The 15,619-nt window shown below is 41.0% G+C and overlaps 2 protein-coding genes across 4 annotated transcripts in view; both read right to left on the reverse strand.

The window, feature by feature from the left end:
* Nucleotides 1-852, reverse strand: part of TNIP3 (TNFAIP3 interacting protein 3) — a 58,257-nt gene extending 57,405 nt beyond the window's left edge. For both annotated transcript variants that reach the window (XM_017825191.1, XM_017825190.1), the window contains exon 1: nucleotides 312-852. The gene's annotated coding sequence lies outside the window, so the exon portion shown is untranslated. The remainder of the gene's footprint in view (nucleotides 1-311) is intronic.
* A 128-nt stretch (nucleotides 853-980) lies between these two features.
* QRFPR (pyroglutamylated RFamide peptide receptor) lies at nucleotides 981-15,461 on the reverse strand. 2 transcript variants are annotated; one of them, XM_017825188.1, is made up of 6 exons: nucleotides 15,072-15,461; nucleotides 7,517-7,675; nucleotides 6,887-6,948; nucleotides 5,914-6,149; nucleotides 4,377-4,474; nucleotides 981-2,477 (listed from the first exon to the last, which is right to left on the reverse strand). In XM_017825188.1, exons 1-6 carry the CDS (start codon nucleotides 15,409-15,411, stop codon nucleotides 2,074-2,076), a joined length of 1,299 nt encoding a protein of 432 aa, XP_017680677.1. In that variant the 5' UTR covers nucleotides 15,412-15,461; the 3' UTR covers nucleotides 981-2,073. The 2 variants fall into 2 exon arrangements, with proteins under 2 accessions (XP_017680677.1, XP_017680678.1); XM_017825189.1 differs by having other exon boundaries at nucleotides 2,366-2,477; nucleotides 4,377-4,421.
* Nucleotides 15,462-15,619: the final 158 nt, after the last annotated feature.

The following is a 15,619-nucleotide window of genomic DNA, read 5'->3' on the forward strand; positions in this document are numbered from 1 at the left end:
AGTTCAATAGACCAACTGGGTTTGTTAGTTAATCAAAGCTGAGGCCCTGACAGATTTAAAAGCAAAAAAACATGGGCAAAATCTTGGTTGTGCTTCAGTCAATAACAGATCTTTTATTCCCTGCAGCTCTGAATTCTCAAAAGATTATGTGGCTCCAAGAAAACCACTGTGTTAGTATTAAGAACAGCATGAGAACTGTCTTCTGTATTTTGGTTTATATTTGACCTAATCATAGCCACATATATCTGTGCTGAAACACTCATCACCCCTCTTCTACCAAGAGACTGGAAGGTTTTTTTCCCCTTTCTCACCTTATTCTGCAAAGCCCTTTAAATCACAGCTCTAAGGGTCACAGTAACAGCTGGCACCTGTAACAGCACTGGAATTTAATCCCTAAAGAGGCACATACAAGCTTACATGAATCTTTAAACAAAGAGAAACTCAAAGAGTGAAGTTCACAGCAGGTGCTCCCTAGTGCAAAACAGCACCAACAAACCCCAAAAGGAATTTTAATGAAAAAAAAAATTAGTACAATACCGGAACAATTATTCATTGACAAAACATTTCATGAGACAAAAGAAGAAACAGGTAAGACAAAACAAAAATATAAAATACCTGGAAGTTTCTGTAAAATACTTGTTAAAACTTGTCACTGAAATTAGCGGTGCAAATAAACAAAAAGCTTAAAATAAATTGATTTTCCAACACAGATTCTGTCCAAGCACATAGTTCTCACCACCAATCAGTTAAACTTTACATTTGCTGAGGAAAACTATGATAACAAACCACTGTTAAGCCCTACTCTCCAGGGCAGAAAGCCCCAAAAGAATCTTAAATTACTGCAAGGGAGCACCAAGGTCCCATAGGTGAGGCAAGGGATGACAGAGAGCACTGACATTTCACAGGCTGTTAAAGGATCCAACCTAACCTCAGCAGCAGTGGCAAATTCTGTATTTCAAAACCTCATTTATGGGATTAGATCCAGTGTACGATTCTAGACCACACTTTCCCCCCAGCCCCACACCTTTTACAATTATTCAGTTTGGCCCACAGAGGAAAAATTACTAGAATTTATGTGGATTTCAACCCTGTAATTTACTGTAAAGTCTAAAAATAACAGAACACTGGCCCTGTTCTTTGACAGCAATTAATTCCCTTTGAAGATGATGGAGAGACAGAAAGATTTGTGCATGTCTTCAGAGAAGTGTCTGGTCAAAAGAATGTGATATTCAATTCAAAGTCTTCTGTGAAGTCCCAACAGGATCTGGATCTGACCCTTTTATGCCTCCAAAAAATGGCAACACCACACTTTCAAGCCAACAGCCACATATCCAAGCAAGCCTCTGAGTAAAACTCAGTGTTTACAGACCACACCTCTGGCACCTGCATACTCTTTTTCCACCACTCCATTTTTCAGCAGAACAGGGATGTTTCCAGGGCAGTACCCAAGAATTAACCTGTAAAAACAGCACATTAATTATGCATGCATTGTTAATTACTAATATGCTTCCTATTAATAAAATATGAACATGCATGCAGTGGGTTAAATCTCAATCTCTTCAGAGTCAAATTCTGGCTGTTGGCTCTTTCATATCCCCTTTTTCATTCTTCTGAAACAGAATTGCATCTCAGTCTGCATCTTCCCTGAACTCCCATCTGAAGCTCCCCTGTCCTCACAGTTGCAGAGAGCAGATCTTACAATGTCAGACTGACATCAGATTTCCAGATTGTCCAAATAAAGTGCACACTCTTTCCATAGTTCCTGCCTTCTGGCATTCAGCTGTGTATGGTGCAGACACAGAATAAACAGAGCAAGCAAGAGCAGTTTAGGGCAAACAAGTCCCAAACTAGCTTAGGAAAAACAATTTTTATCCCCCACAGGAAATCATACAGCAATATTGTCTTCTGAAGTTTTACTCCTCATCCTTACAAAATAAATATTACATTTTTCTCAACCAGCATTATGATAGTCCACAAAATATTTTCTGCCTTACTTCAGCATGCAAAGTAGAAAAGTGTTTTAAATGGCTTATTGAAAGTTCCCTAAGTTCTGTTCTCAACCCCCCTGTCACGCTACTGTCCGTTTCCCAGCGCAGAGTGCACAGTGAGCTCAGAGCTGAACAAGACAAGGTGCCTTCTCAAATTCCTTTTGGAAGCTGGCTGGTCACAGAACTTCACTTCGATGTTGCCGTCGCTGAACGCCTCCCTCCTGCCTTCATCCGAGTCCGTGGCCTCTCTCTGGGAAACATTTGGCTTTTGCCTCCTCATGGTAATCCCCGAGTTCCCAGGCTGCCTGGCTGGGGAGGCGTTTTCTTTCACAATGCAGAAGCAGATGGCAGACAAAAAGTTCTTCTTGAAGTTCTCATTCATGAAAGCATAAACGATGGGGTTGCAAATAGAGTTGAAGAACCCTATGATCTGGACAATGGCAAAGATCATTTTGACTGTCACATCATCATACTCCTTTTCAAAGTTACCTGGAAAGGAGGAAAGAAATAAGCTGTAAGCACGTAATGGCATAAATGCTTACTACTTAGCCCATTTATATCCAGTCTGGCATTAGAAGCTTTTGTTTAAAATCAACAAAAGACCTTGCTGGAAGCTCTCAATATTAGCAAAAGGGTTTCATCAAGGAGGAAAAATCAAGATCTATCACACAGTCCTTCTTTGTACATGTAATAACAGAATCAATTGAAAGAGGCAATTTATGAGCCAGAAAACCTGCCCCATGGCCAAGCAACATTAAGCCTCCAATTTGCTAAGTGCAGGCCTTGTTCATTCCAGCTACTCTTTTTGCTCCAAGATTCATGTCCTATTAAATGTGTAAGTACTTGAACACCACTCCCTGTCTTGTCACTGACCACACACAGCTTCTTTCTCTGTGCTGACACAGATCAGCTCAAAGAGGTAAAAATGCATCATCTTGGTCACATCTCTCACTTCTTAATCATTGAGATCACAGAGGACTCAGAATTTCTTGAATTCAAATACTCAGGGACCAGACTCTGGATAAATACTACAGAGGTTCATATGGCAAGTAAAACAAAGGCCTTGCAGCACCTGAAATAAATTCCTGAAATTAGCAACAAAAGGAGAGTAAACAGTGTTTATGGAGTGTTATGAACAACCTTAACGTGGGACAATCCAATTTTAATAACCGGAGCTTGTGCAGGTCTAATTCTGCTCAGCCAAACATCATTTAGTTCAGCTGACTGGCTGAACTACTGATTTATCTGCTACCATCTTATTTGTGATAGAAGACACAGAAACAGCTGCTGCCTTTGGTAAGCAGAGTACAATAACTACTGAAAACTTCCTCTTGCTCCTACACATAGCCTGCTGCACAGTCCCACGTGTTAGCCCAGCATCCAGGGAGGACATGGGAGATGAAGGGAGAACAGGGCAAATAGCAGAAAGCAAGCGTAACAAGCATTGAGGGCATTTCCAAGACAATTTTCAGTCAAGACCACCGAAAAAGTTCAACTGCATTCATTGGGTATTATCACTACGATGTCCAGAATTTATATTTCCAATATGCCTACCCCCTTAAAACCAGGGCAAGTGAAGGCACGAATATTTCATCAGTTTAACTCAAAACAGTTAAATTAAATTTAAATTAAGGCAGTACTTCAAGAAGGTTTATGCTCAGAAATAACTTTCACCTTCCAGCCAGGTACTTTTGACCTTTCAGCAAATGAGGGCAGCACAAAAGACATAAAAAAGAAAAAGAATATGCAGAGATATGCTCACCACCCCAATGGTCTTGGTTTTTTTTAAGTCTCGTAAGGCCTAGTAAACCTCCTTTTCAGAACTGGATTATTTGCTGCACAAATTCAATGACAACCTCCTTTCTAAAGAGCTTACCTTCTAAAAATGCAGGTGGAGAGCTTGGGTTCCCTCCCACCCACCCACCCTGAAAAAAAAGCTCAATGCAAGACAAAGATTGTATTTGTGGTTTGTTTTCTTTTGTTTTTTTTGTTTAATTCACAGAGCAGGGAAGAAGAAGCATGACTGAAGCAAGTACACCTCATATAAAAGAGATCTCCCAAAAATATATCAGGTCCTTCCCAACCTAAATGATTTTATGATTCAGTAACAATAGGTTTTTTGAAATACACTCATTTTCCATGAGCACTGCAGGTATGTCTATCACCCACAGGCTTCAGAGTAATTCCTCTGTCACTGGCTATGTACCTCTATTCCAAGAGAGTGATCCAGGATTTATAACCACACCAGCCTTTGCCAGCAGAAGGTATTCTGTAGCTGAATACTACAGCAGCACTGGCTTGTCACAACCTGTATTTCCATCATAAAAAAAAAAACCAAACAAAAAAACTAAGAAAGCCTTTCTTGTATGACACATGGCAGGTACTCACTGTATTCTATCATCATGTGAATCACGTGGAAAGGGGCCCAACAGACTGCAAAGAGAAACACCACTGTCACCATCATAACAATTGCCCGTTTCTTCTTCCTGAAATTGCACCAAGACATTCCACACTGAGTCACCAGGCATTGACTGGCAGTTCAGATGCCTCTCCTCAACTTACAGCTGTAACTGTGCTCTGATGGCTGCAGACGCAAACAAAACCCTCGAAGAATGCCCAAAATTCCCTTGGAAACAAAAAATGCAACATCATATAAATCTGGTACATCGATGAGCACCTTTTATTTCTCCCTTTGGGGAAAGCAGTGCACTTTGCAGCTGCAGCAAGACATGACACGAGTATATCTTGCAAGGCAGTTTAAACTCTATTCAAGCAGATGCAAATAATTCCAAGAGTAAGAGATGGGGGGAAACACACGAAATTCCATTAATTGCACAAGAAACAAGAGTCCCTTCCTAGATCTGGGAGCACTGCAGGAGCTGATCACTCAGAGAATTTGACAGAGAGTGAGTGCAACTGCATTCAGCCTTTGCTGGTAGGTGAAGTTCTAGGAAAAAAAAAGCAAGAAACACACTCCCTGCCTCAACTGTAATATTTCACAAACTCGGGGAATACATAACTTTATCCTCATATAGAAGTCATACAACTGCATTTAGAGATTCCAAGATGGATCTCTCACTTGAGCTAGAGGTAGCAGTTACAGGTTCTTGGGCCACTGTGTGAAATTAAACTGAGGAGTGACCTGAAGAACCTGTCACCTTAACTCCTGTGAGATTGCACCCTCCTTCAGTTCTCATGTGCAGGTGTCTGCCTCCTCACGCACGTTGTTAAACAAATATCTAAGGAAATCATTTATCTTTAATCTGCTTGTCAGGATTCTCCTTGCAGTCAATACTTAATGCTCAATGAACAGAACTGCTGGGGCTTCGTAGCACATTAGGCAGATCAATTTGCCAAGTGAAAGATAAAAAACATGAGGCCATATTAAAGGCAGCCCATATTTAGTGCTAAACAGCAAAGTTGATAACTATTGATTTTGGTAGGTTTTCACACAGAGCACTCTCATCTGGGCAGTCTCCCATAAACACATCTGAGAACATGCAAACACTTTAGAATCTCTGTCAAGTTAAGATGTTGTTCAGAGTCTGAGAATTGTATAAAGGACTTTCCATAGAACACACAGAAATAATGTAGCAGCATTTTCCCCAAATCATCTTCTAACTGATGGCCTCCATCTTTTAAAAAGGAGCACTTCACAAAGTATAAATATACTGAGATTTAACGAAAGGACTTCAGTCCCAAAATGTGGCTGCACTATATTTGAAGAAAACAATCTGGTCAGATTGCCTTGAATTGGATATCTAAGTGTTAAATGGCTGGTTTTGAAAAACTAGTCTGTACTTGTAGACTTCCCAACAGATAAGGAAATACAGTTTTTGGGTTTTCTGCAGTGGTTTTAAAGAACTTCCAGGAAGGAAAAAGTCTTTCTAGAAGTCAAAGTTCCATGTGTATTTTGCTTACCAACCTTGATATTTTGGACATTTCACTCCCGTGAATGGTTTGAAGAACTGAAGCATCTCCCACTCGTTTCTTAATCCAGAGTTCATAGCCAATTTTTGTGTACAAAAAAAGCATCAGCATCAGTGGGAGAAGAAAGAGTATAACAAGAATAAAGGTCGTGTATATCTTCTGATAGATTGGACTGGCCCATTCTTCCAAGCAACAAACATACACTTTTTCATACAGAAAGTCATATTTAACCTGTAACAAGTGCAAAGAAGATGAGTCACTGAAGTGTTTACCCCAAGTGTAAAAGCCAAGCACCTTCAAATATTCCTCGCTCTTAACAGAACAACCACAATTCAAGAGACCTTTCAAAGTGGCAAAAATTCTTCCAAACGCTTTTCCACATCAAGGGTTGGGTCGATCCAAGTTGGCAAAAAAAAAGGTCAGGACATGCTCTGATTTGCACTTCAAAGGAAACCTTGCCTATGCATTTTACAGGTAAAGATGGCATAGAAACCTCAAATATTAGAAACTTAAAAGAAAGAAAATCGTTAATGTTCAGACTCACAAGCAGCAGAATCTGCTAAGCCTTTTTTTTTAATCTCCAAAAATGTACGGTAACTCATCAGCTATAATGAGTGGCTAATTAATTTTAAACTAAGCACGGTTTTTCCAGATCTTGGGGAACATTTTGCAATTCTGAAACAGTAATCTAAGTCCTACATTGCTGTGTGCCAGTGCACCTGTAAACCAAGAGGAAGCCACAGTGAAAGTCATAGATGTAATTAGAGCTCTTTGACATAATTAGGGAGGGTAGACATGACTAGTCCCTATTCGTATTCCTTCTTCCAGTGCACACAAGTTCTAATCCTCAGCGTTTCTCATGCTAGCACACAAAACAGANTGATTTCATTGGAGTTGATTCAATTTCATTGCTAAAGGTCCAAAAAGATGCAGTGTAAGACGTAAATTCCCATTTCAAACTGCCATACCTCGAGCCGTTGCACGTGCCACATGGGTGACCCGACAATAAGAGCCAGCAACCAGACTATGCCTGTAAGCAAACACAGCTTTTAGTGCTTCGTACAACAAGCAGGGTAAGTTCTGGTATGAACAGTTCTACAGCTTCATCTTTGAAAAGTCAGGCAAGGCAGACAATTTTAATAAAGAAAATCTGTCAACATCCAGAACAACATCTCTTTTGTTCTCGTGTTTCTGTTTCTCAAACCACCTTCAACTCTTGGTATTCAAGTGGAAAAGCCACTTAATTTGCTTGAGCAACGTTGTGTAAGTTCTCTGTGTAACAATGGAAGGACCATTTAGCTGTGACATTGCTTCAGCAGGGCTTGTACATTCTGAAACTTTCCTTAAAAAAAAAAGAAAGAAAAAGAAAAGGCTGCTAAAGGTTTATCAGAGGCTTTGTTAAGGACATTTTTGGCTACAGATGCTAAGCCTGTTGTGAGGGTTTTGGCTTGTTATTACTATACATATAAGCACTATTCTTGAGCTATTTTATAAAATCACAACTTATTAACTGGTCCTGTCAGTGTCTTCTGTCATGCCCTCCACACTGAAGAGTATTTCTTTACATGCATGAATACTGGAGATGCTTAAATTCTTACCAAGCATTGTGAAAGCTCTTTTATTGGTGTACTGCCACTTCATTTTTAGTGGATGCACAATTCCCTGGTGTCTTTCCACAGCAATGCAGGTCATTGTAAGAATCTCAGTGACAATGGCAGTGGACTGAACAAACGGTACCATCTTGCAAGCGAAGGCCCCTGCAAGGATCAGAAAGTCAGGTATGCAACTGCTGCACCTCATGAAACAGCTGTTGATACTAAACTCCATGGCTAGAAAGAGCAGACTAAGATTCTCAGATTTATTTTAACATCTAAACTGCTAACTCACCTATTTAAGCTATTCACCAAATGCAGCTTTCAGCAGTCATTCTTTGTTGCACACACTACACCTGCTAAACCCAAGAGTTCTAAGGACATATTCACTGGCTCTCTAGCAGTTGGACATTTATTCCCATTTGACTTTTGACCACATCTTCCATCATCTGTTTTCAAACATGCCAAGTTACAGGGATATTCATTATTCTTTTTTTATCTTGGCAGATAACTCTCCAGTTCTACAAAGGTTTAAAAGTTTACCTTTTCTGCTGTTGCAAATACATTCCTTATGCTCTTTTAAACAGCACACTATTTGCACACTTTAGCACTTAATGCATCATCCTGTCAAGTGAGATATAGAGGAGTCCTCTAAGAGGCATAACATGAGAGGAAAAATTCAACCTCCCCATCATCTTTCTGTTCTCCCTCTTCCCTGATTAACACAATATGTTAATGACACTGTCCAAATCAAATGCAACTTCCTGCCTGCATTTTCAAAGTTGCACAGGTTCCCATTGTATTTCTGTATCTTCAGGTTTTATTGCTGCTACAGCTTCCCAAAAGCACATGTTCAATTCTCAACATATTAGTGATTCTCTATCACTCACCCTCAAGTCCCTACCTTCTCAGAAACTGGTATAAATTTTTCTCTCAAGAATCTTATGTTAATGCCCTTCCCAATCTACTTCTCATTTACTCATTTTTTGACCCCGAGATAATTTTTATGTCCACATTCTCACAGTTCCCTCACACTCTTATACTTCAGTATCAGCTACTTATTTCACCAACAGTTATTTTCCTTACCTGATCATCAGCTATACCTTACTCACATATAATCCATAAACTCAAAATAGCCAAAGGAATACCTGATCCAATTTTAAGTCAAGCTTTAGGATGCTACAGGCACCTTAAGCAGATGTTAATGAAATGTTTAAGTTCCTATTTCACTAAAGAAAGGAGCTCAAGTTTGAGTGCTGGAGCAGTGGCAAAATCAAAAACAAACAAAAAAAACCCAACAAAACAAACCCCCCCAAACTTTCACCATATGTTATTTCTTACAGTTTGAAAAAGGCAAGATTAAACAAAGTTATACTGCATTATAAGGATTTCCCTGTGATGCACTGCAGTCCCAGCGTTCCCAGATATTCTTAGGAAGCAAAGAAGTATCACTCTATTACTCTACTTAAGTAACAATACAAGACAGTGACTTTCACTGAAGTCACATCAGTCTGGTGAAATTTCCAGTTTGCGCCCAACTATTCAAGGAACAAAGAGAATACCCGAGTTCAGAAGGCAGTAACTCCCCAAACTCCCAGATTTTCACTGCCTTTTACTGGTGTCCCCTCCTTTTCTTCCCAGTAACTCCACTGTCAAAGAGCACAGACTACCACTATGCCTTTAGCTGAAATCTGAGGAGGAAAGGCTGCAAAAAGCCCTATTTCATCTCTTTGAAGACAAGCACACAAAAAGTGATCATATATATTTATATACATATATACTTTTACATATATAAAAGTAACTGTTAAAAAAGTAGCAAAAGGAAAAGTCAACATATCACCTGCAGATTGACCTGACTGAGTTGGACAAGAAGGGACAGAAATGGGAAACAAAAGGATGTTTTTCATTAGACAGTTGGTTGAAATATAATATAACTCTTCTTAGCTTCCAAAATTTTCATTATTTTATTTAAAAATATGTTTATTTATAAATATACACCAGCCACTCCAAAATGCTTAGATAGTTACTAAAGGCTTCCTCCAAGTCTTTTAATACTCTAAAGTATGTTTTCAAACTACAAACATAATCAACTTTTGTACACATGGAAAAGGAAATATATTGTTAAATAAGGTAACTATAAGAATGATGTGTCAAAGGCACATATTAAAAACACGTCAAGTTATTTTTCATGTTTCACCTATTTCTGTTTTTAACACAGAGTAATGGAAGATTTTAAAGGAATATTCTGGCTAACATCTTTTTTCTAACCAAGCTGGTAAAAATGTAGCAGTTTAGAACATTGTTTGGAGATTATATGGTTGAACAGATAGTATTATTCAAGTCTTCTTTCCCTGCACTAACAGGACTGCTGCATATTGCAGTTATTAGTATCAGGTACTGTGCCCTTGTCATGATACACTCAGCTACAATAAATCAACTTTAGATTAAGAATACAGTGAAATTCCCTATCTCCCAACCAATCTGAAAATAAAAATGGGTTTGCTTTCCTATCTTCACGATAAAGGCACTTGAATTACTTTACTATTTAATTCTTTTTTAGCAACCCATTGTTCAAAACATGATTTCAGATCCAACCTAAAGAGGACAATTTGTGATAGAATAACACACAAACATAAAGAACAAAAATTCACTTCAGTGAGTTTCAGTCAGGATTATTTTAAGTTTTCCCATTGCCTAGTTTTAGCACAAAAGGCATCTCAAAATGCTTAATGCACTGGAACTGTGGTCATTTCTGCATTGGAGGCAGTATAGAAAAGTGTTGACTTTTCTGAATAATTTAAATAATAATAATACTTTAATTAATACCTTATATATGTATCAAAACGTTTAACTTTCTACCAGGTAAGCAAACACTTTCAATAGACTGTCAGTCAAGACAGCACTGCAGCATTTAATACTGATCATTTCCAACTGGGAAAGAAAATTATTTGCAGCAGAATATTGGGAAAGGAAATAACCAATTGCTTTTCTTCTTCAAGAATCTGAGAGGTTCCCAAAAGCATTCCTCATGCACTGCTAAAACTTGCATAGATTATTCAGGCAATGATTAGTTTTCTCCAGTGATAACACATTCAGAAGACTGAAAACACAAATGTTACTCCCTTAAACAATGCTTCATGCCTTCATTATACCATGTTGTGCCTGCAACTGTGATTTATCCATTTCAACACCCATTTAAAAGATCAGGTTTTTCTTTTATTAGGGTAACAAGGGCAAAATCCTGAAGCCATCCTCTGATAAAAGTAGTACAGACAACAAGTAGAACAAGTGTGGTTTTTTTGACAAAGATCTAGATCTCAAGACAGACTCACTAACAGGGAGCAAAGCAGGACATGGCAAACACATCCCTCATTCACTTGATGCAAGGCAGAGAATGCCACGTATTTCCACCAAGAAAAAGGACACAATAACCTCTCCATATGAAACACTAATCAATCTATCTGCATCCTAAAACTTGTTTTATTTCTTTGCCTGATTAATGCAACAGTAAATATTTCACATCAGTGTGTTTCATATTTATGCTAGTTACTGATCTGCACAACTTGTAGTAAGAAATTCCCTATGCTTAATATGCAAGTTTCCTTTTGTCAGCATTCTTTTGCAAAACACCCTGCCAATATATTACACGTAGAAAAGCCTATTATTTCCTTTACTGAGGCCTTCACTGTATAACCCTTTCTCAAACCATCTTCATACAGAATTTTACTCCTGCCTCTACGCATGAGCAAGTACCCCATAATACACAATGTCAGGACATGGAGAAAGAAGGACAAGGTAAATTTCACCAACACAGATAGAACTACAAAAATCACCCTGCTCTTAACAGAAGCAGATCAATCCCAGGGTATAATCTCTTGCAGTGCAGAAGGCAAATGAGGAGTGTTGTTGTGTCCCTGATCTGACTTAGAGCAACTCTTAAGACAACTGAAATTGGGAAGTTTGAAAAAAGAAGATTCAAGTAACTCCATGTCTCATGTCCAGCTTCCCTGTCTAGTACTGACCCCTGTGGCATGACAGCAGTTTTGAGTATTTGGAAACTATTCAGTATCAAAGAACACTCCAGAAAACAGAGTGAAGAAGTTTCTAATGTTCCACTGAAGAATACTGAAGTATCCCAGCATATCAGATACAAATGCCCAGTGATTTCCATTCCTCAGATGCAGCTTTCATCCCTCAGAAAGGAATGTTTACATGCTACAACACAGGAAGGTTGTAAGTAAGGTAACACACTGCTTGACACAAGACATTTGGCAAAGAGCAGAAAGCACTTTAAAGACTGCACTGGGTAAAAGATGCCACTTGTTTTTCAATCAAGTCTTTAGAGAAGAGGGAACTGTCATCTCAAGGAGCACCAGATATGACAGATCCCTACAGAATATTCATCCCTCTGAGTGCCAGAAAAGATACACGAGGGCATCTCAAATGCCCCGTGTTAGGAGTGCCTCAGGTGACTCACCGCTCCCCAAGAGACAGGGAAAGTCACCCTCTGACACCTGTCATGAGAATACATATTCTACTTGATAAGACACAAAAGCCACAAGAAAGATGGAGCATGGCACCAGCTGTACTATAACCTCAAGTTCTGCCCTTATCTTCTGCCAGGGCTGTTCTGTTACACAACCCCAAAGTGACTCTCCAGTCGCCCCAGACAGTTCTGTAAAGACAGCACTACTGTTCAGATAACTAAGCAGTGTCAGAAAATAAAGCAACTCCCATCATATCTGACCCAGAGACAAAAGCCCAAATTTATCTTTGATAGTGCTGCCACCAGCATGACGAGACCACTACTGCTGCCTCCCACCTATGATCATATGAGGGTAAATCCTCAACTGCTCCAGCTTGCACCAAGACATAGCATTGCTGAAAGCATCCATTTCCTCTCACTCGAGTTCCCATTTTACCTTTCTTACCCAGTGATCATTTATGCCAAAGCCACAATTTTCATTTTCTTCCACACTACAGAGATTAGCTTGCAGGATTTTCATTAAAAGTTCCCCTAGAAATTACAGCCATTTTAGTTGCAAAGTTTAAATTTGGAAATTAAATCATGTACTGCCACTATTACAGTCTCGCACAGCTACAGAGATTTTATTAAGAGTTCAGAGAGTCAAAAGTAAGGCCAATTCACCTTAGTCAATATGGTGCTGCTTCCAGTTGCTGCCTATATAGAGCTAAAGGGACTGTGTTAATGCTGCATAACAACCAGGCACAGTGAGGCACACACTCAGTTTTTTAACTGTAGGTGAAGTTAGGGTGCAAATAAATCAAGATATAAAGTGACTGGCTGCTCAGAATCCCAAATATATTTCTAGCATCAGCTGTCTCAGGATGCACCACTTCTTTCAGCAAGGATATATTACAAGTCAAATCCCCTTATCTATAACAGAGTTGGAGCTTGCACTACTCAGCAGTGCTGCATTAAGGTGGACGAGAATAAGATTTTTCAGACTACAAAATGAAAGGCAGAAGGCAAAATAAACCAGCAAATCTAGAAAGGACAAGACTCCTCTGGGACTGGCAAGCTCTGATTTGCAGTATAACTGTAATCACCAGTCACGCTTCACAGTGTAAGACTTGGAATCAGACACTCTTGGGATACCATCAGTTCATGTCTCATTTATTTTCCTGAATTTTACATCACACCCCCTGCCCCCAACAGTGCAAGATTAACACCCATCAATGATGGTACTTATTATGTCCTCCCACTACTCTGTTAGTTAATTATCTTACCAGGACCATCAGTGTCAAAGGGACCTATGGATTCACTTGGACTGAAGATGCTCTAGCACAGCAAAGAGGGAAGGCAAAAAGCACAGTAAACCCCATAGAACAATATATTTTAAGATACTTGTTGCAACTATGCTACACCTTTTACACTTACTACTGCTAGAGTTTTGTCAAGCATCCTCATGAAGAGAAGGGAAATGTAAACACACCTATTTTCTCCATACTCTTCCACCTGCCTGTGCTCTAATCTGCTGTAATTCACCCCACATGGGGGCTTCATCCCACCCAGCTTTACTTGATCCTGGTCAGATGTGTGGTCAAGCTGACAGACCAGAGCTTTCCTTAAGAGAGAGAAGAATCACACTTCTTATCTTTAAGGAAAGCTACTTAATTCAGTCCTCTCTCCCCTGTATGCGAGATCACTTGATGTCATCAGTAATTACTGTTGTGTTCTTCTGGGAGGAAGGAGAACTGGAACTACAGTAGTCAAAAGTAAGGCACAGCAGTACAGCTGTCAGTTTATCCCATGATTTTTAGTTAGATGTGCTAATTAGTTTTGGGGTTCAACATCTGTACTGTCTTAAACCAAAGTTTACCTCCCCCAAAGAAGCTCATAAGAAAGCAGCACAGCTGTCCTTACTAGCATTAGCCCCGGGAGTGTTGTATTCATCGCTTCTCCCAGAAAGTTCCTGTTTTTCAGATAAAAATAAAGCCCATTTCTCCCTGGGATAGGTATCAGTGTGCTTCTCAAGTCTCCTCTGACCTGTCAATTCCCATCCTGCGTTCCAGTCTGTGGGAGGTACTGGAAGTAAATCTCCATGTTCTGAAGGTAACCTTCCCTATCTCCCAACAACAGGAGCACAGGAAGCCTTGGAAATTGAACCATAAATGTATCATCTCATCAACATCTTTTCTGTTCATGTTGAAATATTCTGAAAAATATTTCAATTTGTGGTTGTGCATGATATTGTCTGCTACTCGCTGCAAAACCATCCCTTTTATTTTTCCACTTATAATTGTCCAATGCTATTTCAAGAAGAAGAAAAAGAAGATAAATACAATGTGCAGTAAGACTGCACCTTTGTCTGTTCTTTACTACTTTGGAAAGGGGATACATAGAAGAGAAAAAAAAAAACCAAAACACTCTTTCTGGGCATCAGGGAAGCCTTGGCCAAAGGTCCTTCACATCAACAGGAATACAACATATTTCCCAAAAAATAAGAATTGAAAAAAAAAAAAAGAAAAGTAATTATTTCAACAGAAATTCTGCACGTTCTGTCACTCCCCTGTTTCTCCAGGAGCATTCTTTTTCCTCAGAAAAGGTTACGGAGGTCTGTCTCCAAGGTGAGAAACTTAAGCTGAATAAAGACTGATATTTCACTTGCCAGGCAGATTTCATTACTTAGAAAAGACAAAAAGAGACAGTATGGCAAGACCTCTCCGTCAGCACCACACAACGAACCGTTTGCCAAACACACATCGCAACTTTTAAGGAATAGAAGCAGGAGAACGCGCTGGGTTTAACATAACGTGAGGGAGGGAAGGAGCGGGGATCCCTCACGGGGGGGGCGGGAATCAGAGGGGAACCCTCACAGACGGCGGGAAGGAGAAGGGGATCCGTCAGGGAAGGAGGGAAGGAGAAGAGCCTCACTCAGGGAAGGAGGGAAGGAGAAGCGGGTCCCTCACAGACAGCGGGAACAGCGGTCTCGGCGGTGGCGCTGCCACAAGCGCTGCCCCCTCATCGCCCGCCCCGCCGCCACCTCCCTGCAGCCCGGCCCGGCCCGGGACCGCCCGCCCCGGCCCCGGCACCCACCGCCGAGCCAGTTGGAGGAGATGTTCTGCAGCATGGTGAAGGGGACGCAGAAGAAGGCGATGAGGAGGTCGCTGAGCGCCAGGGAGCAGATGAAGATGTTGGTGACGGTCCTCATGGCTTTGCTGCGGGTCACCACGTAGAGCACCAGGCAGTTGCCGAAGAGCGCCAGGGCGAAGATGAGCACGCAGATGAGGACGAAGGCCACCTTGGTGCGCCCCGGCAGCTCCGGGATGTACACCAGCGGTTGCAGCCCGTAGAGGGTGATGAACTGCTCCCGCGTCACGTTGTTGTCCCGCAGGAGCTGCGCGAACTGCTCCGGGGTGATGTTCAGGGACCGCATCGCGCCCACTCGGGGACCGACTCCCTCCTCAGCCGCCTCAGCGCCGCCGCCCGCGCCTCGACATCGCCGGACCGCCGCCCTCCGGCGCTCAGCCTGCCCGAACCCGGCGGTGTGCAGCGGAGGTAGGGGCGCGCAGAGCCGGGATCAGCCTGCGGGCGATGGGGCGGCGGCGGCGGCACCGCCGCGGCCACAAACTTCGAGCGGCGCC

The sequence above is a fragment of the Lepidothrix coronata genome, unplaced genomic scaffold, assembly GCF_001604755.1.
Source record: "Lepidothrix coronata isolate B3197 unplaced genomic scaffold, Lepidothrix_coronata-1.0 Scaffold116, whole genome shotgun sequence".
Lineage (NCBI taxonomy): Eukaryota > Metazoa > Chordata > Aves > Passeriformes > Pipridae > Lepidothrix > Lepidothrix coronata.